At 34.9% G+C, this 22644-nt stretch overlaps 4 protein-coding genes across 6 annotated transcripts; all 4 read left to right on the forward strand.

Moving 5' to 3' along the window:
• The first annotated feature begins 1165 nt into the window (after positions 1–1165).
• LOC107467352 (myosin-1) lies at positions 1166–10570 on the forward strand. 2 transcript variants are annotated; one of them, XM_016086422.3, is made up of 24 exons: positions 1166–1541; positions 2335–2718; positions 2924–3025; positions 3158–3301; positions 3395–3545; positions 3659–3686; positions 4014–4179; positions 4286–4349; positions 4487–4500; positions 4591–4675; positions 5196–5299; positions 5434–5572; positions 5982–6100; positions 6307–6459; positions 6559–6648; positions 7056–7133; positions 7433–7591; positions 7930–8136; positions 8295–8500; positions 8632–8767; positions 8867–8996; positions 9085–9231; positions 9433–9500; positions 9615–10570. In XM_016086422.3, exons 2-24 carry the CDS (start codon positions 2335–2337, stop codon positions 10272–10274), a joined length of 3534 nt encoding a protein of 1177 aa, XP_015941908.1. In that variant the 5' UTR covers positions 1166–1541; the 3' UTR covers positions 10275–10570. The 2 variants fall into 2 exon arrangements, with proteins under 2 accessions (XP_015941908.1, XP_015941907.1); XM_016086421.3 differs by having other exon boundaries at positions 1167–1541; positions 2330–2718.
• A 1635-nt stretch (positions 10571–12205) lies between these two features.
• On the forward strand, positions 12206–14809 carry LOC107467556 (FAD synthetase 1, chloroplastic). Its single transcript, XM_016086683.3, has 5 exons — positions 12206–12580; positions 12868–12920; positions 13320–13455; positions 13896–14071; positions 14244–14809. The coding sequence occupies exons 1-5, from the start codon at positions 12318–12320 to the stop codon at positions 14753–14755; spliced, it is 1140 nt and encodes a 379-aa protein (XP_015942169.1). The 5' UTR covers positions 12206–12317; the 3' UTR covers positions 14756–14809.
• Positions 14810–15577: 768 nt separating this feature from the next.
• On the forward strand, positions 15578–16989 carry LOC107467591 (cyclic pyranopterin monophosphate synthase, mitochondrial). The gene is made up of 2 exons (XM_016086729.3): positions 15578–15943; positions 16438–16989. Exons 1-2 carry the CDS (start codon positions 15809–15811, stop codon positions 16984–16986), a joined length of 684 nt encoding a protein of 227 aa, XP_015942215.1. The 5' UTR covers positions 15578–15808; the 3' UTR covers positions 16987–16989.
• Positions 16990–18236: 1247 nt separating this feature from the next.
• LOC107467582 (uncharacterized) lies at positions 18237–20933 on the forward strand. 2 transcript variants are annotated; one of them, XM_016086714.3, is made up of 5 exons: positions 18237–18515; positions 18724–19573; positions 19683–19788; positions 20097–20302; positions 20485–20933. In XM_016086714.3, exons 2-5 carry the CDS (start codon positions 18807–18809, stop codon positions 20753–20755), a joined length of 1350 nt encoding a protein of 449 aa, XP_015942200.1. In that variant the 5' UTR covers positions 18237–18515; positions 18724–18806; the 3' UTR covers positions 20756–20933. The 2 variants fall into 2 exon arrangements, with proteins under 2 accessions (XP_015942200.1, XP_015942199.1); XM_016086713.3 differs by lacking the exon at positions 18237–18515 and having other exon boundaries at positions 18546–19573.
• The last annotated feature ends 1711 nt before the right edge of the window (positions 20934–22644 follow it).

The following is a 22644-nucleotide window of genomic DNA, read 5'->3' on the forward strand; positions in this document are numbered from 1 at the left end:
CAAATAGAATATTTATAGAAGTAGGATGATAACTTATCTATTACCTCTTGTGATTTATATAAGTGGGTAGTTATTTTTTCATTATTGGACTGTTTTATTCAGACCATAACTTTATCTTTTGGATTATAGCATGATCAAATAGAAAGACCATTTTTTTTTCATATCTTATTATTTTTGTATTTATATTCTAAAATATATACAAACAAAGATAAAAAATAGATACTAAATTAAATTTCCCTCACATTATTACGAAATATGAATTAGGTTGTTGAAAATCAAAATTAATTTGTATATGCAAATTTTTTAAATACACATTTTCCTAAATGGTATAAAATAAAAGAAAAAGAAGAATAAATTTTTACATGATTTATCGTACAAGCTATTAGTAGTAATCTAATTACTTAATTGATATATGATAGCAAAAGCGCAGTTGTATCATGTATGTTGTTTTGGCAGCAAGCAACATAGTGGGTATCCCTACCTTATGGAAAAATGTTAATGATGTGAGACTCAACAACTAACGAATTATTGGTTCAATTTTGACATAGAAGAAACTCTACGACGCCATTTATTGATATTGATTAATTAAATTAAGAAAATGATATTATTTGTTAATTTTCCAACATCCAATTGATTACGTAGGCACTGAATGGTGAATGGAACACCGTCAAGTGACAACCATGTTTAAATTCCCAAAATCACCAGCATTAGTTGCCAGAAGTCGCAACATGGTGAGGGGTAGTTTCGTCAACAGAGCAAACACTTGGCTCCAACAAAACGGTGTGGCAGAATTTTCTTTTCAAATTCGGTTGGCAAAGAAAAACGCGGAACGCAAAAAAATTTAAAATTTAAAATTTCAAAAATTTATGTAACCGGACAACAATTGAAATGGTCAGGACCTCAGGCCAGCTTATGGTCCAAAATTAGACACAAAATAAATACACAGAATATGGTCAGAGAATAAAACATGCTAAAATCAAAATCTACTTCTTAGTTCTAGTAACATTAACAATGTCTCGTCACAATTAATTTGCTGAAATAAATATTCAATTAATTTTAGAGTGCTACATAATATTTTTTTAAATGTTTTAGATTTATCAGCAGATATAGAAATATTTATGAATAATAAAATAATGTTTTTAAAATTAGAACTAATCTCCCTCGTTGAGTTATTATTACTTTAAGCATGGAGGATTGAAAAAAAGCAAAAAGAGAAAAAAAGCTGCTTCTTTCATACCACAAATCACACTTCACAAAGACATAAACTCTTTTGATTTTGGATTTGGATGCTTCCTTCTATTTTCCTTAGCATCCAAACATTCCCTTCTTCATCCTCTGAACGCATTTAGTTCAGATTCTTCTTCGTCTTCTTCTTTACTGAGTTACCGAGTTCTGACTCGTTCAATGCTCAACCACAAGACTTGTTCAACCTCGGCGACGTTCTGCAAGATCTTAGCTTAATCCTTCTCCGATAACATTACGGAGCGATTCTTCACTTGTTTTCGGACTTCGATCGTAGCTTCATCTTACTCTTCTCTGAGGTAAGTGGATCTGCTTTGGAAAACTAAAACTCAAAATTATTCGTTGATTATGTGCTTTTGATTCTTCGTTTTGAGCTTCTTCAGCTTGATTACACGATAATGAGCAGGAACGGATGATTAATGTTTGTAGCGTTATCTTGATTTTTTTCGGTTTTTGATTTCTACTCGAGGAATTTCAACTTAGCTGATAGCTCTGTGTGTTCTAGTTCTCTGTTTGAAATTTTCAATGCTTGTGGAGTTTACTTTCTTAGAGATGGATGTTGAAGTAGAACTAAAGATCTGTTTCTGCGAATGTTGCAGCATTCTCTCTTTTTTTTCTTTTTAATTTCATAAGAGGGGAAAAAAAGCGTGAATAGTGAAGGTATTTTTTCAAAGGTGAATGAATTTGACGGAACAGATCGAGAATGTTTAGGTTCCATTACCGCAAAAGATGGTGTATGCTTAAGGGAATAAGGGTCCTTACTCTTAGGTTAGGCTAAGTGGGGTTGTGCCTGTTGTGTGAGGTTCATGAATCGTGTTTTGTTGAATTTTACAGCTTGGAATGAGGTTCTACGTGTCATTGAACACTTTAAGCCTGGAGCACTAGACAGTAGAGTCTGTATCTTAAGCTATGGTCCCCTCCATTATATGCTTATCTGATTAAGTCATTCTATGGGGCCTTCTCCTAAAGTTTGAGAGGTCCATTTGTTTAAAAAGTTAACTCCTTTCTTTTTGAAATAATATCTCTCTTTTTGCCAATTGCAATTGCTTATGGTAACCTTTATTGGTTGTGAATGAACTCTTTAAAGGGAAGATGTCTAGAACATCCAGTGTCCCACCTGCCTTCCAATCTATCAAGTCATTGCCTCCCGACTTCAAAGTTGCCAATAATCTGAACGGTGGTCTTTCAAGCAAGAATGGAGATGTTAGATTGAGAAGCGGTGATCCAGTTCGATCAAGTAGTCCTGCAAATGGTGCACTAGTAGTGGAGGTTTCTAAGGAAGTTCACGACTGTGCTAGCAACATGGATGTTTTCGATGAGGATTCGCCTTATAGTGGACAGCTTAGGTTGTTAGAAGAAGACAGGCCATCAAATGGGGATGAAGACTCAGAATCTGTTCCTTTGCCCCTCTCTTCAAATTCTACATCCTCTAGAGAAAGCAGGTGGTGTGATACAACTCCTTATGCTTCAAAGAAGGTACTTCTGGATTCAAATTTTAATTTCACTCTGCTTCTAGGCTTTGAAATCAGTTTATGATAACTGTGATGCAATTATTTAGTTGGATAACTGATGTAATTATTGAGTTCAAGAGATTGAGTTTTTCTGTTCTCATTATTAGTAAGACATGGATAGTTTAGAATTTTCTATTTCTTTCCCTTACTTCTGAAGTTCGTTATTTCAGAAGGTTCAGTGTTGGCTTCAACTTTCAAATGGGAATTGGGAGCTGGTGAAGATAATAACATCTTCTGGAACTGAGTCTGTTGTTTCACTGCCTGATGGGAAAGTAAGATATGATCTAGAATTACGACAGTACACAGTGATGTTTGTTCCATCTAGCTGGACTCAGTGAGACAACTGGGAAATGCTCTTTTTGGTCTGATTAACTAACTTCAATATTTAACCTTTTTAATCATAGGTTTTAAAGGTACACGATGAAAGCTTAGTATCAGCAAACCCTGATATTCTTGATGGAGTGGATGACCTCATGCAACTTAGTTATTTAAACGAACCTTCGGTTTTATACAACTTACAATATAGATACAACCAGAATATGATCTATGTAAGTCTTTATATTGCTGATTTTTTCCCCTCATCAATTTGCTTCCTTATCATAAGTCATAACAGCTTTATGGCCATATCTTGTACAATTCAGACAAAAGCAGGGCCTGTTTTGGTTGCCATAAATCCCTTCAAGAAAGTTCCTCTGTATGGTAATGATTATATTGAAGCCTACAAGCGTAAAAGAATTGAAAGTCCTCATGTGTATGCCATTACTGACACAGCCATCCGAGAAATGATACGGGGTAACCTTTTCTTTCTTATCTTTTACATGTATGCATGAAGTTTTCAAATTTATGACCACTTACACCTTTTATTTGAGCAAATCCTTACTCTGGCTCTTTCTTCTCTTCTCCAGATGAAGTAAATCAATCTATAATTATAAGGTCAGTCTTCTTTTATGAATTCTAATTTTATGAGCAAGTTATCATTATTGGTTCAATCTAAGTTTAATCTTCTTGTTACTTGTGCAAGTAATGCTTGAATATTGTTTTAAGTCTTACACAAGATTAAAAGGGTCGCACAGTGACTCCATGCTTATACTGCTCTAGAAAAGTATTAGTTAGGGATAAGCTTCTCATTGCCGAAGTCTTGATACATTGGCTGAAGGAAGATACTTCAACATTCTGCATGAACTTGGATTTCTTAAATATTGTGCCCCTTAACACATTTGAATTAGGACCAATAATAATTCTTATCATCTACATATTCAGTGGCGAGAGTGGAGCAGGGAAGACTGAGACAGCAAAGATAGCAATGCAGTACTTAGCTGCCCTTGGTGGTGGAAGTGGAATAGAGTATGAGATATTGAAGACTAATCCAATACTAGAAGCCTTTGGTAATGGAAAAACATTGAGAAATGACAACTCAAGTCGTTTTGTAAGATTCCTCATTAATCATAGCAGTTCTTTCAGTTGGTCGTTCTTGAGACTTTTGATCTCATTTGATGCTAAATTATCTCTTAATTCGGTTGACTTTGTCACAGGGGAAGCTCATTGAGATTCACTTCAGTGAAACTGGAAAAATATGTGGTGCTAATATCCAAACATGTAAGTCGACTACTTAATTGTGACTGAAGCTACATTTCTTTACTTCCATTATAAGTTTTTAACAAAGTTGAAAATGTTTGCATCTATGTGCTGACTGTTAATCTGTGGTGCTCTTGGCATGATCATACCATAAACAGTTCTTCTGGAAAAGGTAATGATGCATTCTTCTGAGCTAGTTTTCTGTCTCAATTTCTGTTCATACTACATCAAGACACCTTAAATTTATTTGATATTTGAACAGTCTAGAGTTGTCCAATGCAATGAAGGTGAAAGGTCCTATCATATATTTTATCAGCTATGTGCTGGGGCGCCACCATCTCTAAGGGGTAATTGACTAATTGGCTTTTCTATCTTTCTTAGCTAACATATTTGCTGCATATTATGTATAGTTATTCATTCTCTGTTATGTAGGCCTTTTTATTTGAGGATAACCATGAAAACTATATGATTTCTTTATTCTGAGTTTCTTGGTCACCATTTATTCTCACAGTAATTATCCATGTTTGGACAGTATTTTGAGATCCATTTTCACCTATGTCTAGGACTCTAGGCTGATCTAGAATTGATTCTCAAGTGATACCTGTTTTTCCTGATTTTCTTTGATGAATAAAGTTGTTTTGATGTTTGATGCATGCAATTGTCTTCTTCCCTTTTTTTCCTACGGAAATCCATTATGTAAGCCCAATGAGCATGTAGTTCTTCTTTAGTGTTTTATTGATGGGGATATTTTATGTAGTGTTTAATTTTTATGGTAGTTTAAGCTTTTTGTACTTGTTTGTGTCTTCTAGTTAACCAAATAAGTGCTGTGTTATTATTTATTTTCTGATATTTGATGTTATGACTCAGAGAAGCTAAATCTAAGAAGTGCTGAAGACTACAAATATCTTAGGCAGAGCAATTGTTACTCAATTGTTGGTGTTAATGATGCAGAAGAATTTCGCATAGTCATGGTATGCATTTCCATTGTTTATGGAGTATATGCTTCCATATATTTTTTTTTTTCCTTCTGCTTTCACTGATGGATTGCATTTGAAACTATTGCTTGACATGCAGAGTACTTACTCATGCTGTTACTGATTTCCAGGAAGCACTGGATGTTGTCCATATTAGCAAAGAAGACCAGGAGAGTGTATTTGCAATGCTTGCTGCGGTATTATGGTTAGGAAATGTATCGTTTACAGTGATTGATAATGAAAATCATGTTCAAGCTGTTGAAGATGAGGGTAAGAAATTTCCAGATGTCTACAGATTGAATTTACTAGATAAAATGTTTTCTGCGCGATAGGTTTCAGATTATAAAAGCATATCTGTTTGGCTATCTTTTATAATATGTGAACACTTTTGGAAGATCCTCTCTTCTGCGAAAGCATTGAAATTAGCATGAGAAAATTAACCTAAATCTACAAGTTACATTACTGCATTTCCTCACTGTGAATGTCCCTGGATTTAAAAAACTTTCCTTTTTACTTTTGTATTTTTTTTCTTCTTTTTTTTTTGGGGTGGGCATTTTGTATAATTGTAATATGCATACGGGCATGGGTTTCAACCATATCAATATTTCGTTTGCTTTCCTGTGTTATACATTAATCAATATCTTACTTGAAGATTAATTTTGTTTCCTCCTTTTTGAAGGGCTGTTCAGCGTTGCCAAGTTGATTGGCTGTGACATTGAAGATCTCAAGTTTACATTAACAACTCGCAAAATGAAAGTTGGCAACGATAATATTGTCCAAAAGTTGAAACTTTCTCAGGTAGTATAAGTACTGTGTTGACATTAACCTTTATTTGTAACTATTGAAAATATCAATTTCATGTGAGGCAAAATCTTCTGATTATGAATGTGTTTGTATTTCTGAATGAGTATATGCCAATTTTTGTCAATCAGCATTAATATTCCTGCATAAATTGGCAACATTGTATTAAGCTTGTCTTAAATGTAACATGTTTTATGGTGTAGGCTATTGATGCGAGAGATGCTTTGGCAAAGTCAATATATTCCTGCTTGTTTGATTGGATAGTTGAACAAATAAACAAATCTCTTGCTGTTGGTAAAAGACGCACAGGCAGATCAATAAGTATTTTAGATATCTATGGCTTTGAATCATTCAATGTATGATTATATCTTCCTTTCCTCTCCTCTTCTCTCTCTCTATTTGGTAATTATCCTGTTTGAAATGTTCTCCGTTCATGTTGTGTATTTTATATGCAGAGGAACAGTTTTGAGCAGTTCTGCATAAATTATGCTAATGAGAGATTACAGCAACACTTCAATCGTCATTTGTTTAAGTTAGAACAAGAGGTACGCGTCACATAGAAATGACTGCTAAACAAAACCACAATGGATAATGATGTTTTCATATCAATTCTAAATTCAAAAACAAAACCATTCTGGGGTCCTAGTTCATCTTGATTTCTCCCTGATTTTGTTACTTTAGATTTTTGGTCTTCTCTACTGGATTTTGCTTTGGGTCTTTTCCCTTATTAATAATCCTATACTGAATCATCTTTGATTGTCTTATTGGTATTACTTTTGAAGCAGTGGGGACTTATTTCCTACTATTTTTTAAGTTATAATATTGAATCACTTAAAAGTATTTTATTAAACCTTGTATATATATATAAGAACAAGGAAAATAAAAAAGGAAAAAAAAAACTGTTGCTCACCTCTCGTAGTTGAAATAAAAATTGTTTGCAACCTTGTTTCAGGAATATATACAAGATGGGATTGATTGGGCTAAAGTTGAATTTGAAGATAACCAAGATTGCCTTAATCTTTTTGAAAAGGTATATATCTTCCTTGCCCATTTTTTCTATGTAATATTCTGTAGTGTTTGATATTCATATTATGCAGGATAAGATTGAATCATGCTAAATCCTAATAAAAGTGAGCAAATCTATTGGACAAAGCAGGGCTTCCTTAATAATAACGATTAAGAAAGTAATCTGTATTGTTTTGACAGCAAATAGTCTGCCTGTCTCTGTGTGTGTGTGTTCTGGATGAAATTTGGTGTTGCTAATATATTTCTATTCTTTGTTGTGGAAATCTGCCATGTCTGATTAGAAAACTCCTTGTTTGTGTATAGAAACCATTGGGCTTACTATCCCTGTTGGACGAAGAGTCCACATTCCCAAATGGCACAGATTTAACATTTGCCAACAAGCTTAAGCAACATTTGAATTCTAATTCTTGCTTCAAAGGAGAACGAGACAAGGCCTTTACCGTATGTCATTATGCAGGGGAGGTATTAATCTGTTCATATTCATTTAATTTTACATTAGTTCTATTTTGTATATAGTGCTTGTGTATTTCCTTAATCTGAATATGTTGATGAGATTTTGAATGGAATTTGCAACTGCATGCAATTTGATATTCTACTGCGTTTTTGTATTCTGATGCTATTTGATGGATTATACATTTATGCTAGTAGTAATTAACCATAAATTTTTATTGAATCTTTCATATTTAATAAATTTTAAACTGACATACTATACTTTTTCTTATAAGCCGAGAGGTTTGCTTGTTGGTTAAAGTTTCACATCCTACCTGACTGTTTGATAATGTCACCTGTTTTTCCCTCAGGTAATTTATGATACAACTGGATTCCTGGAGAAGAACAGAGACTTGTTGCACTTGGATTCCATCCAACTTCTCTCCTCAAGTACATGTCATCTTCCTCAGAAATTTGCGACCCAAATGCTTACTCAGACTGAGAAGCCTGCAGTTGGTCCCTTACACAAGTCAGGTGGAGCAGATTCCCAAAAGCTAAGTGTTGCCACAAAATTCAAGGTACAGAACATTAATTAGTACAGAACATTAATTATGTTCTCCAAAACAAAACTTATGATGGCATACCATGCATTAGCACCTTAAATTTTCAGTTTCTTTTTTTAGGTTAAGATATTTATCTTGCTTCAATCAAACAAACTCTTTCTGTTGGCATCCAGGGACAACTATTCCAACTGATGCAACGATTAGAGAGCACTACACCACATTTTATCCGCTGCATTAAACCTAATAACCTCCAATCACCTGGATTATACGAGCAAGGCCTCGTACTGCAGCAGCTGAGATGTTGTGGGGTCCTGGAAGTAGTTCGAATATCTAGATCAGGCTTTCCCACTAGAATGTCCCACCAAAAGTTTGCCAGAAGGTATATAGAGAAAGACATCTTTCAATTAACATCTGCCCCCTTCCCAAATCTCATCCCACACCCCCTTACCCGTAGGATGATTTTTGCATGATTCTAACCCGTTTCTTGTTGACTTGGGAATGGTGTATCAGATATGGTTTTCTTCTCCTTGAAAATGTTGCATCTCAAGATCCACTTAGCGTTTCTGTTGCAATTCTTCATCAGTTTAACATTTTGCCAGAAATGTATCAAGTTGGTTACACAAAACTATTTTTCAGAACAGGACAGGTAAAGAGATGTCTACACTCTACATGAGTTTTCAAACTTCATTTAATCCTCATCTTTGAACTGGTTACTAATACTATGCTTCTTTGACCACTATTGCAGGTTGGAGTGCTTGAAGATACTAGAAATCGTACGCTCCATGGAATTTTGCGTGTGCAAAGTTGCTTCAGGGGTTACCAAGCTCGTTTGTACCGCAAAAATCTTTGGAGATCAATCACTACTCTTCAATCATGTATTTCCTTTTTCCCCTCCTAATATTTTCAGCATTTCATATTCCTTGAGGCTTATAACAGATGGAGACATTGTTACTGTTCATGCAGTTATCAGGGGAGAGAAAAGCAGAAAGGAATATGCAGCTTCAGTGCACAGACATAGAGCTGCTGTGGTTATACAAAAGAAGACGAAAACAATATTGGCGAGAAACAGATTGAAGACTACCATTGATGCTGCAGTTGTCATACAATCATGTAAGTACACGTCTGTTGCTAGGATGTTGAAAGTGGTGCTTGTAAAATCTCACCACCCCCAAAGATTTTCAAAACTCATGAAATCAAATATTCAAGTGTGCAAAGCAGCAATGGACATGAGTTGCATAGTTAGCAGACATTTTGTACGAGTTTGCTTATTAAAAAATTGTGTACGAGTTTTAATTTTGCTATATTTTGCAGTTATCCGTGGTTGGTTAGTCAGAAGATGCTCAGGGGATCTAAGTTTACTGAAATCTGGAGGCACAAAGGTATTTTCTCTTCTAATTTTAGGAACTATATTGCAAAATGATGCTATCATGGAATTTTATTGTGAAATCTTACTTTGTGAATTATGATACTTACAATGATGAATTACAAAACAGACTAATGAGTCAGATGAGGTTCTGGTGAAGTCATCTTTCCTAGCTGAATTACAACGCCGGGTACTTAAAGCTGAAGCTGCCCTCAGAGAGAAAGAAGAGGAAAATGACATCCTACAACAACGTCTTCAACAGTATGATAACAGATGGTCTGAATATGAATTGAAGATGAAATCCATGGAAGAAGTGTGGCAGAAACAAATGAGATCCCTACAATCTAGCCTATCCATTGCAAAGAAGAGTCTTGCTATGGATGATTCTGAAAGGAATTCAGATGCATCTGTTAATGCAAGTGATGAGAGGGATTATAGCTGGGATATGGGAGGTAATCATAGGCGCCAAGAAAGCACTGGAACAAGATCAATGAGTGCTGGTTTAAGTGTTATAAGCCGGTTGGCCGAAGAATTCGAGCAGAGGAGTCAAGTGTTTGGTGATGATGCAAAGTTCTTGGTTGAAGTAAAATCTGGCCAAGTTGAAGCCAGTTTGAACCCAGACAAAGAACTTAGGAGATTAAAGCAGATGTTTGAAGCTTGGAAGAAGGACTATGGAGCAAGACTGAGGGAAACAAAGGTCATTTTGAATAAGCTTGGAACTGAAGATGGGTCAATTGAGAAAGCCAAGAAGAAATGGTGGGGAAGAAGGAATAGCACAAGGATGAGTTGATTTATTTTTCTTCTAAATATATATAATATAATCTGAAAGTGAGGAAAATACAATAGGAAAGATAAAATAGGTGTAATTGGGTTGGCTGTTGCTACTTGCTAGCCACCTTTCTTATTTATCAAAAATTTCGGCATACATACAAGCTTGTGAGTTGTGATTTGTGTATATCATTCCCTCTCCTTTTTGGTATGTCAATTGCATCTATATCGAAATTTTCTTTTGTTGTAGCTTAAATATTGGTGGTAATGCTAGAACGTGAGAAAAGGGAGTTGAATTAAGTTGATTTCAGAAAATAAGTTTTTAGCATTTTTTTGCGGAAGCAGGTTATGCAGGAGGTTTTTTTGCTTTTTGTTTCTGAAACTAGAATAGAACAGATTAAGGAAGAAGAAAATGAGGCAAGCATGTATCTTGGTTCGGTTTTTTTTGTGTCATGAAACTTACATCTAGTCTCCATCACAATTATAGTGGAATTTTCACTATAATCAAATTGATTATATATACCAATACCAATAAATTACAACATAATCTATCTAGTATGAAATTCTAAACTTTTACCTAAGTCTAGTTACCACCAAGTGTTGTTTCAATTTGACAAAGGAGAATTCATCGGTTCAATTAGCTACTAAGTGTTATCTCAACTTGACAAGGGGAATTAATCCTAGTTTATCAAATAACAAATACACAAAAATTTTCTTTGGCTTTTTCAATGCATCTCTAGTCTCTTTTTCTCTCATGGCTTTTTCAATTTTTTCCTCACCTAATATGTCTTTTTTTTCAATTATAGAAAGATGAACATTAGATAGTCATAATACCAAAATTTCAAATGAAGCACAAAATTGAAAGAAATTGTTTCAGCTCAAAAGTATGAAATGATGCTCAAGTGTCACTCTATTTTCCTTGTCTTTAAATGTTGATGTGAGGCCAGCTTTGTCGGGTGAGTCCCTCCCTTCAAATTGCTTCATTACCTCTTTATTTTTCTTGCTCATTCTGCCCGTTGCTGCTGCTGTCTTCCTTGGCATCATGGCATGTAATGCTTTTTCATTTTACTCCGCTACCTTTGTTGTCCAAGGAGCTGCTCCACTATCTCTACTGTTCTTGCATGTTTTTACTCTACCAACTTTTGAATTTTGATCCTCTGCTATCTTTGTTTTCTCTCATTCCTTATCATAATGCCAAATGTCTCTCACTTCTTTTATTTTTTTTTTCTTTTCTTTCTCTTAGCAAATACAGATCTTTCTTTCTTTGTGTGTTTGGTTCTAATTTGTCTTTATAAGCGTTAGACTGAAGCCTTAATTTTGTGTATTGGAAGTTTGTAAAATGACATGAGTTGAGCTGAGAGATGAAGTATTGGGCCTGCACCACTCACAAATCCATTAGCACTAATTTGAACTTTTAACCCAATAAATATTTGTTATCATATTTATATACCCAAAATTAATTCTAACTCAACAAATATATTAATTACAAAGCCCAAGAGCAGATTATATAAGTAGTCAGCTTACTCGTCCCTTGTTTGTTTAAACAAGTGTCGGAGATTTAAATTTTATCTTAAACATCGATAAACTCTTAAATGAAGTTTAGATCCGCAACGAATTAATCATTGACCTATACTATGGACAACAATAAATAAAATTTAGAATTTAGAATTCATAATTTAATATTTATGATTCAAAATTTAACAAATACTGCATTTTTTATTTTTTAAATGCATTAATATTTGTTCAATTATCATATGTATTTAAAATTGAGATTAATTAATTTATTTAATATCATATATTAAAAATTTTAAGAGTTAAATTAAGATTTTTCCTATTAATTCAATGTGTAGGTACCATCCGTACCAAGTATTCAAGATTATATCCTCTTTAAGTCTTTAATCAATGTGTTTTACCATATAAATGCTTCTATTTTTTCTATAATTTCAACGAAAATGTCTTGAAGAATCGGGGCGGTTTGTCACATGACCCAACTACCCGATTAACTAATTTATAGCCAAAGCAAGAAGGTGGAGAACCGCCATCAGAAAGAAAAATTGATGGTGCAATGTTGGGTTGTCGTGGCAGTCGCATTTCCCATCATTTTCGAGAGTGCGACCTTCATTTCCACCTTCCAACTACCTTCAGATTCGGTTACTCTGGACTTCAACCCCAAAGCTTTCAACTTTCCTTTCCATGTCCTCTGAAACCTTGTTGGGGAGGTCTCACCACCATTGTTGCCAACCATAACAGAGTGCAATCGAGGTCTTGCTGCTCTGCCACCCCACCCAAGCCTCGTGGCGAAATTCCCCTCCTTTTCAACTCTCTCAGGTTCTACTCTTTATTTCACTAAATGGGTTCTTTCCTTTTTCCAAAAAAAAAAGTTAAAAAATTGCTCATGGTTGTATGTAGGATTGTTGGATAGTTCTGAAAAATTGGTTTTGGTTTGATGTTAACATGCTGCTCATATAAAGCTAGCTAGTTCGAGGATTTGGATATCTAATTTGTCTTGTTTGTTCTGTTTGATTTATAGCAAAATTTTAAGTTTTTAATTGCATTATTTGTAATTGTGCTTTGGTCAATAATCGATTTATATGATACCCCTTCTTTCTCTGAAGCCAACAAGAAGACGAACGAGAAATGATCTCTGATGGAGTATCTTCAGTGGCAGGTTATTAGTCTCTTTCATTTCACCTTATGCTACTTTTAAACACCTTTCTCTTCCTTTTTTTTCCAATTGCATCCCAGTTGTATTGCAGGTAATTTGTTTTCTCTGATATTTGTTCCATTTTGGGTTTGAGCGAAGTAACTTGCTTTTTCAGGAGACAAAGTGATTGATGATATGTCTGAGCTGGCTCTGTCATTAACCTTGTAATCATTATTAGCATTGGACTCCTGTTTCTTTAAATTTGATTGATTTGTTGATTTGGTGTATCTTTTTAATTCTTTAGGCTATTTGCATCTTAATAGTGATGACGAACATGGTAAAAAAATAGAGCTTTAGCCTAAGAAGTGGAACAAATGTTCTATACTACTGTAGTATTGTTGACTCGATATTAGTCATTGCCAGGTGGAATTGTAGCATTGGGAAAGTTTGATGCTCTGCACATTGGTCATCGAGAACTCGCAATTCAAGCATCAAGGGCCGGTCCTCCATTTCTTTTATCATTTGTTGGAATGGCTAAAGTACTTGGATGGGAACCTAGGTATGGTTTAGTATTTGTTTGTATAGAGCCAGCCATGCATTCATCAGATAATCTTACACTTTTGGTTAATTGCTTCAACCAAAAATCGATTTCTGCCAAGATTTTGCTAATAGGTGAACTCTTCATTATAGATTGAAACAATTCAAGCATACAATGTTATTTAGCATAGGATCATAGTCAGATATAATTGAAGTGAGTATTAGGTTGAGTTTATGCGTTCTTCATATTTTTTACCCTTCCGCCGCAGCCCATGGAAATCAGTTAGCCATTATGCCCGAGTGGCATTGGCAGTTCAACTGTTGCCCTTGAATAGTGTAATCAATGTTGTATTTTGAATTCGCATATCAGATTCCAAATTACTGGAAATCGTAGCAGCATTTCTTGTTTAGTTATTAAGTCAGCGACAATAACATACATTTTGTTAATTGTTTCAAATACAGGCCTCCCATAGTTGCTACTTGTGATCGCAAGAGAGTTCTTTCATCATGGGTTTCTTATTGTTGCAACATGGTCCCTGAAGAGTTCCATGTTGAATTTTCAAGCGTTCGGCATCTCAGTCCGCAACAATTTGTTGAGAAGTTATCAAAAGAGCTTAGGGTACGCGGAGTTGTTGCTGGTAAACAAATATCTCTATAATTTACTGGCATTTGCACAAGTTATACTACAATACCTTACTCAAATACTGTTATTTGCTATTGGAACCTTTTCGCGAAACATAATCTACTATGTTGAACCAATATTTTATCTCACATAAACTGACAGAGGTTCTGCACCGGAACTTTCTGCAGGAGAGAACTACCGATTTGGATATAAAGCAGCCGGAGATGCGTTGGAGTTAATAAAGTTGTGTGAGGAGTATGGCATGGAAGCTTACATAATTAAATCTGTTATGGACAAGAATTCTGCAAATGTAACTTCTAGTAGTAATCCTAAAGAGAGGGGACAGGTTTCGTCTACCCGAGTTCGTGAAGCCCTTGCCGTAGGAGACATGGCCTATGTCTCGGAGCTTTTAGGTAGACAGCATCGTCTCATATTGAAGGCCACCAACCAAGAAAGGTTCGCGGTCGAGCAGCATAAGGTGTCTGCTCCTAAATCCTGCTTGTTGAATCTAGCACCAAAGGAAGGTTTATATGAGAAGTGTTCACTTTTACTTGGTCAAGAAAATGTTGTGCAGTGTAGGGTAGTTATTGACAAGAAGTTTGTCCATGTAGAAACAGATTATGATGGAGGTCTGAGTGATATTTTTGGTGCTCCAAATTCGCAGTTCTTGCCTATTGAATTTGGTGATTCCAGGACTTGACATGATTCAGTTTAATTCATAATAATAATTATTAATTATATCCATTCAAATCAACAGTATACTGAATCATTATGGGTGATGAACATACCCGAAAATGGTTGGGAAAGTGGGATGTGTTTTATTTTTGAGTATATATTCTACCCTCTTGTTAATTCTGCCAAACCAAGTGCTAATATTCCTTGAATAAGTGAATTGGATCTTCTAAATAGATTTTAGGTTTTGAGGGAAAATCACAAATAATCTTAAGTAATTTTTAATCATACACTTAAATTTTTAACAAAATTTAATTACTAAATCAATCTTCAGAGTTTTATTTTGTTAGAATTAATCTAAGAATTTTAATTTTTTTTATAAATGTTAAATTTTTATCAAATAATGATGTCTTTATTAGAGACCAATAAAGACTGATTTATTATTATTTTAAAACAATTTAATATTTTTTTATCTTACATGTAAACTCATGATTTTTTTTTTTATATCTTGGGCTCTATTCATCCCCTCACAACATGCACAGAAACAATTCTCCTTTTCTTTTTTTGGAGTACACTAAGTAGCTCTCTTTTCTAGAGAGTAATTTTTTTTTTGGTTTTCCACAGTATCTCCCAATCTGGCAGGTCAATGACTAATTTGTGGCGGTACTGAGCTCCATTTAAGAGTTTACCGCTGGCCAATGAGTTGCTGCATGCACAAAGCGGGATTCGAACCCTCGACATTTATTTAAGCAGACTAATGAGCTAACCAATACACCAACCCAACTTGGTTTTCTAGAGAGTATTTTAATTGCCAATTAGTGTCAACCTATGCAAAAAAAAGCCCAAAAGAAAAAAAAAAGTTCTGAGGAGTCTTTTGCAGCAAAGGAAAGCAACCATTTTCTCTTGTCTGCTCTCTGCTGTCAGTGAATTCTTTCTTGTCTGCTGTTCAAAATTGATGTAGTTCCCGATTTCCAATCTAGCAAGGCTTTTCATTCCTCAATTCCTTATCAAGGTTCCATTCCAACTTTCAAGTACACATTCTTCATTTTGCTTTGGTTGCAGCTCTGATCCCTAAAATCAAATGTTGCTTCGTCGAATAATAACATGTCCTCACTCCAAAAGGATGCTGTGCACTTCCTCTTCTTCTTCTTCTTCTTCTTCTTCTTCTTCTATTAGCAACTGCGACTTCACAAGTGCCATTCATGAACTCAACAAGGTCTTCTTCCTTTTCTTCTATTAAATACTAAACTTTAACCTAATTTTTACGTAAACTTTGTTTTGCTCTTCAATTATCTATAATTATTCTTTTTTACTGACTTCTAAATTGTTAAAGGTACTTTACCTGAAATTCGTTATCTATAATTTCTATTTTTGTGTTCATTATCTTCCATAAAATTGTTGGTAGAGTTAGAATTAGAATACTATTAGTACACCTATACATATGAATTTGATTAAAGTGACAAATAAACAACCGAGGATTTACATTTCGGATAGATTAGTCTCTAAATAACAAAAGGACCAATAAAGTTTTTCGGATAACAAACGCTTACAAGATAGTTCAAATTAAGACGGATTAATTTAAACGGAGTGTGTCTACATTTGTCATTCTAAAAGATTTTATTGGTATTTTTTTTTAAGGACTAATATTTTCAAAGTGTAAATCCTCAAGATTTATTTGTTACTTTACTCATTTGATTATTACTGTTTCAGGAAATGGAATCTGTATTTGGTGAGCCTCCTGGTGAGGGATTGGCTAGCTCTGCAAGCAATGTTCATGTCAACAATGAATCAAAGATGATGATGTCTCAAAAGATAGATGAAAATTCTTTTGAATTGACTCACACTGGCCATTCAGGGGAAGCTCAAATGGTGGATGTGTCTCCCAAAGAAAGTAGTAAGCGAACCGCCATTGCCGGTTGCAAGGTACTTCTTGGAAAGAAGGTGTTCAACTTGGTCTCAGCTAATCAAATGGCAAAAGGGGATGTGCTTACCGTCGCGAAAATCGCCGGGATAACTGCTGCAAAGCAAACCAGCAGCCTGATTCCCTTGTGCCATAACATAAACCTTACACATGTGCAGGTGGATTTGAAGCTGAATCACGACGAATTCAGTGTGATGATAGAAGGGGAAGCTGCAACAACAGGAAGAACTGGGGTTGAGATGGAGGCTATGACAGCAGTTTCTGTTGCTGGGTTAACAGTTTATGATATGTGCAAGGCTGCTTCAAAAGATATAGTCATTACAGATATAAGGCTCTAGTTTAGATCCTCACCATCTTAATTCCACCTTTGATGAATCACATTTTTTTAGCTGGCTTTTCTTTCCTTTCATATTTTGGTTACCCACAGTATCAGGCCAAGGACTAATCTGTCGCAGATTGGAGTTTTAGGATCTGCTACTGGTCAATGAGTTGTTGCATACATAAAACGGGATTTGAACTCCCAACATTTGCTTAAGCGGATTAGTGAGCTAACTACTAAGCCAACCCAACTTGATTTTTTTTCTTATTATATAGAATTAGAATGTCAATTTTGAGCAAGGTCTGATGGATTTTGATTATCTCCAATTCTATTTTGCTTTTATTTTTAATTTATTTATTAAATATGTATAATAGTAATAATCTTTTGATTAATCATGATTTAGTGACTAAGATGATGTTATGTCACGTAATCAATAGATAATCAATATATGACTCTGCTGACATTAGATTGCTTATTTTGAAATTTGACTTTTCTCTGTTTACAAAGTCAGACATTGACTAACAAAAGTGGATGGAAAAGGCCAATCACTATACGTTGATGTGCTGTGAACTTTTATTTTTGTCGTTTAAATCATGTTAAAAAGGCTTTTACTTTTTCAAAACTTTAAAAATTTAATCTAATAAAATTAAACTAGATTTTAAAGAAAATTTTGGATTCTATGTAACTATAATTATTTATTATTCAAAGGATACAACCATAACTCCACAAGTCAGATGGGTTATTTTGTTTTATAAATATTGATACGTGGTATCAATAATTTTGTGATACATCATCCAACTGATATCACCAAAAAATTATAAAAAATAAGAGTGAAATTATCATTTATCTAATTCATATCTTTTAGCCACTAATTTTAAACTATGATCACTTGATAATTAAATTTACACACACATAATCCTTAAAGAATCCTTAATTCTTACCAAAGTCAAAACCTACCCTCTTTTTTTTTTCAGTCTCAAGTTTAATCCTAAGGCTAATATATAAACATGTGAAGGGGCAAAAGCGTCTTTCAAAATCAAAACTAAAGTATGGGTCGCATGAATGACAGAATGAGTCATATCATTATCAATTATCATTCCCATACCTTCCCCCATCTTAATTAATCTTATCATATTCAACTCCCATATTCGTCACTTTGGGCGGTTGGAGTATGGCACCACGTGGCTCAATCCGGTTGGTCCATTCTCTTTCACCAGAGCCCCAACATTATAGGAAAAATAACTACCTTTTTTAAGAGAAACCTTCAACTATTTTATTATTTATTACTTTTTTCTTTTCATTCAGGTTGCGTTGCGTTGGTTTTACAAAGAGAGAGGAGACAACGAAAGGGGTTTAAACTCAATTTGATTCCAATTGGGTGACCCCATTCCATAAATCAGCATTTATCTTTGTGGGTCGGTGCGGTGTTTTGTTTCTGTTCACACTCAGATTCTTCTCTTCCAATCGGGCTGTCGAATCAACATTGACAGCCCGGTTCCTTGGAGACGCATATTCAAAGTTTCAAACCCCACAAATTCCAAATTTCAGGTTCTTCTTCTTCTTTGGAATAATCTCTTCCACCAACCGAATATACCTTAACGCTTTTATTCCATTATTTTACTCCGCGTTCCTTTCACGTTTCAAATTTGATACAACCCCACCTACCCTTTTTCTCTATCCCAATTTTTTTTTCCTTCTGGGTTGTCTTTGCTTCACGTAAAGCATTGTTTTTTGCCATCAAAATTGAATTTTGCAGGTGTTCGGATTTTGGGGTTTGGTTGAGCTATTGACAAGGGCGACAAGGCGTTAATGGTATTTGGCATTAAATTTGTGTGATCAATGAGTAACTTTTCAGGAGCCATTCAGCGACCCCTTGTTGCTGCTGCTGCGGTTGCTGTGGCTTCTTTCTCTGCCGAGTTTTCTGATAAATTCCCATCCAGTGGAACAACATCATCATCAACAACAACAACAACAACAAGTGATTATTGCTCTACCTCCAATTTGGCACATTCCACGGCATGCAATTCAATACAACAACTTAGTACAGCATGGGTTTCTCATATCTCCGTTTCAAAACTTGCGGATCTTTCTTTTGTGACACGGATTCCAGCACCTTTGCCTAATGTCAAACTCCGGGTGCCAAGTTTGGGCCACAATTGTGCTTCCAATTTTTACCATTCTTCTGTTGCTTCATCGCCGCTTCTTTGGAATGTGTATCGATCTGCTGAATTCTCTAGATTGCCTAGGCCTTGTGTGCATTCTCGTGGTGTGTCCACTTCATCTTCTGAGGGCATGTATGAATGGCATTTGCCCCAACCAAGTGCTGTATTGGACGGTTCGTCTGTGAAGTCGAAGACTGTTGTGGTCTTGTTGGGATGGTTGGGAGCAAAGCAGAGGCATCTGAACAAGTATGCAGAGTGGTATACTTCGAAGGGGTATCATGTCATTACCTTCACGTTTCCCATGGATGAGGTCCTCAGTTATAAGCCAGGAGGAAAAGCTGAACAGAATGTTCATTTGCTTGTAGACCACTTGGCTGATTGGTTAGAAGGGGAAAATGAAAAGAATATGGTCTTTCATACTTTCAGCAACACTGGATGGTTAACGTAAGTTGTGACATTTGTTAAGTATACAAGCATAAAATCTGGATTATTCTTCTTTGGTGAGAAGCATTTGTTCCTTGCTTGATTGGTTTGGTATTTTACATTGTTGCAGATATGGGGTTATTCTGGAGCAATGCCAAAAGCAGGGCCTGTCTATAATGGATAGGATTAAGGGCTGCATTGTAGATTCTGCACCTGTTGCATATCCTGATCCTGAGGTATTGCACTTGTTAGACTCAGCGAATTGTTGTGGATATGTATCTCTAACATGCTTGTTTTCTGAATTCTTTGCTTTTCAATATTATTATTCTGAGTTACATTTGCGTTTGTTGGATTGTGACTCTGGCATTCAATCATTTTGTTTGATCTCTCAGACATCTTAGGACTTGACATTAGCACTTGCACATTTGTCACTCTTTGATTTTTTAATTTTCATGTCTTTAGTTTGCATTGGAAGATTAGAAATCAACCAATATGCTGAAGGTTTATGCTATATGTGATTTTAATTATCCAGTTACTTTCTCAGGTATGGGCTTCAGGTTTCTCTGCAGCGTTTCTCAAGAAAAGAAGTGTGGCCACAAAGGGATATGTAACCTCTAATGAATCCGGCATTAAGGTATCAATTGGCCGCGAGGAAGCTTCAGGACCCAAACCTGCACTAACTGAAGCAGCTTTGCTATTAATACTAAAGAAATTTTTTGAGATCACTCTGAATCTCCCTACAGTGAATAGGTAAGGTCTTTTAATTCATTCCTTGCTTGTAAGATAAAGCTGATAAGAAAATATCATGATAAAATTTCCTATGTAAAAGTTATTGTATCTTCTAAAGTGTAACCAACCAAGAGCATTATTTTCCTAAATGAATATCTATCTTTTGAGTTTCTAACCATAATGGTAATCTTATTGTAATGCAGGAGGCTCTCTGATGTTTTGAATGTGTTATCATCAAAGCAACCAAGCTGTCCTCAGTTATACATCTATAGCACTGCAGACAGAGTTATACCTGCAGACTCCGTGGAGTCGTTCGTCGAGGCGCAGCGCAAATCAGGGCATGATGTGAGGGCATGCAATTTTGTGTCCTCACCCCATGTTGATCACTTTAGAAATCACCCCAAATTGTACACCTCTCAGGTCAATCAATTTCTTGATGAGTGTGTGGTTAACAAATGTAAATCTTCTCACTAACTCTTTATAGCTCACTAGTCATACAGCTCACCTTTGATTCATTTTGAGAGCAACCCTTCCATTTAAAGATTGTGGTTGCCATTGTATCAAAGTCAACCCCTCATGGGGAATTATATAATTGTTCATTCTTTTCCCTATTGAAAATTTTATAATTTTGTTGATTTTTTTGGTTATTAGATGTCATACTTCCTTGATTGATTGTCCCTCTGATCAAACTCAGCAGATGTTAGATTTTTTTTTTTTTCTTTGGTATTGGATGTTAGTTATCTAATAAAACCTAATGGTTATAGTCATAATTGGCATGTGAGAAATTGAATTGGACTAGTGGAATGTGAAGTCTGATTCAAGGTTTATTTTGAATTTGACCAAGTTGTAGGGTCATTCTTCTGTTGGTCCAAACAAAAGGGTTAATAAGGGCCACATAACATACCGTTGGCTACCACATAAGAATAATAATCAGCGTTTTTCATGTGAGAATATAAACTGTAGCCTTATCCTCCTAAACAATTTGCCTAACTCCCTTTATTAAGAGCCAACAAGAAAGTAGCACCACCTAATAAGAATGAATTAAGGGGAAAATGTTCCACTTGCTTTTAATATACTATATTATGACGAATTAATTGTATAAATTTAACAGAAACTATTGGTCCTGATTAAGAACATTTATAGATATGCTGATGTCTATTTCTAACTAGAGAAATTTTAAATTTTGAGAAACTGCTTTATTGTGTCTAAAAATAAGTCTAAATAATTTGGTGTCTATTATATGTCTTATTTTTATGAACGTTGAATTTTATTAAATGAAAATAAAAAGATGCATTAAAAAAAATATTGATAAATTTTAATAAAATAAAATATACCAATACATATATAAATAAATTTTTATTTTTCTATATATTTTAAACAAATAAATAAATACAGAACTTATAAATATATAAAAAATTATATAAATAAATCTTAAATGATTGTTTTTAAGCATTTTGAATGAGTTAAACAGTCAACTCATTAGTTCGTTTTAACTAAGTGTTATAATTGTATTAGGACATTATAAGTCTTAGTAATTTAGGCACCTTTTAGTTGATGTGTGTGCGCGTCAAAGACAAAGATACATAGAATTGATGGGATGATAATTCATTCTCTTATTTTATAAATATTGAATTTGAAATTGAATTTTATTTGTGGTGTTTTTTTTTTTTTTGCTGTAGATGGGATGATAATTTATTCTTTGTTTGAGTTGATGTTTAAATTGATGGATATTTGTATTCGTTATGTTGATTTTTACTTTTTTGGCAATTTTGCAGTAGTTTTAATGCTTATGGGGTTGATTTTCTTTTGGATTAAGAATTGCCAAAAAAAAATTCTGTGTTGGTTTAAAGATGGTGTTGCCATGGTAAATTGGAATGATTTTGAGAGTGACAAAAAGTGATCATGGCAATACAGGAATGATGAGGGTGTTCATACCCTGGCCCAATACAAAGGCCCAGGTCCAATCAAAAGGCCTAATCTAAAGGATTAGAGCCTAGCTAAGTACCGACCTTCACATAAGAAGTCGGTATCAACCACGACTTGGTCAGAAGAGGTCGGACGAAAGATTAGCTGGCAGGTAAACACTCATTCAAATGAGCAACCGCCCCTAAAATCTCTCTAACCGCCTCATAAAGCCATATCTTAACCTCCCCAAGATAATAGGGACGGTTACCACCCTAAAGATACGGCACTACACCAACGGTGGTTATTGGCTCATCTCTATAAATACACTGACACGCCCTCAGGTATCTCTAAGTCCAATACTCTCTAAGACCTGCTTACGCTCTTGCTAACTTAGGCATCGGAGTGTCTTTGCAGGTACCACCCCCCATTCACACGCGAGCACAAGTCGGACGGAGCCT

Source organism: Arachis duranensis, chromosome 9, assembly GCF_000817695.3.
Source record: "Arachis duranensis cultivar V14167 chromosome 9, aradu.V14167.gnm2.J7QH, whole genome shotgun sequence".
In the NCBI taxonomy this organism is placed as follows: domain Eukaryota; kingdom Viridiplantae; phylum Streptophyta; class Magnoliopsida; order Fabales; family Fabaceae; genus Arachis; species Arachis duranensis.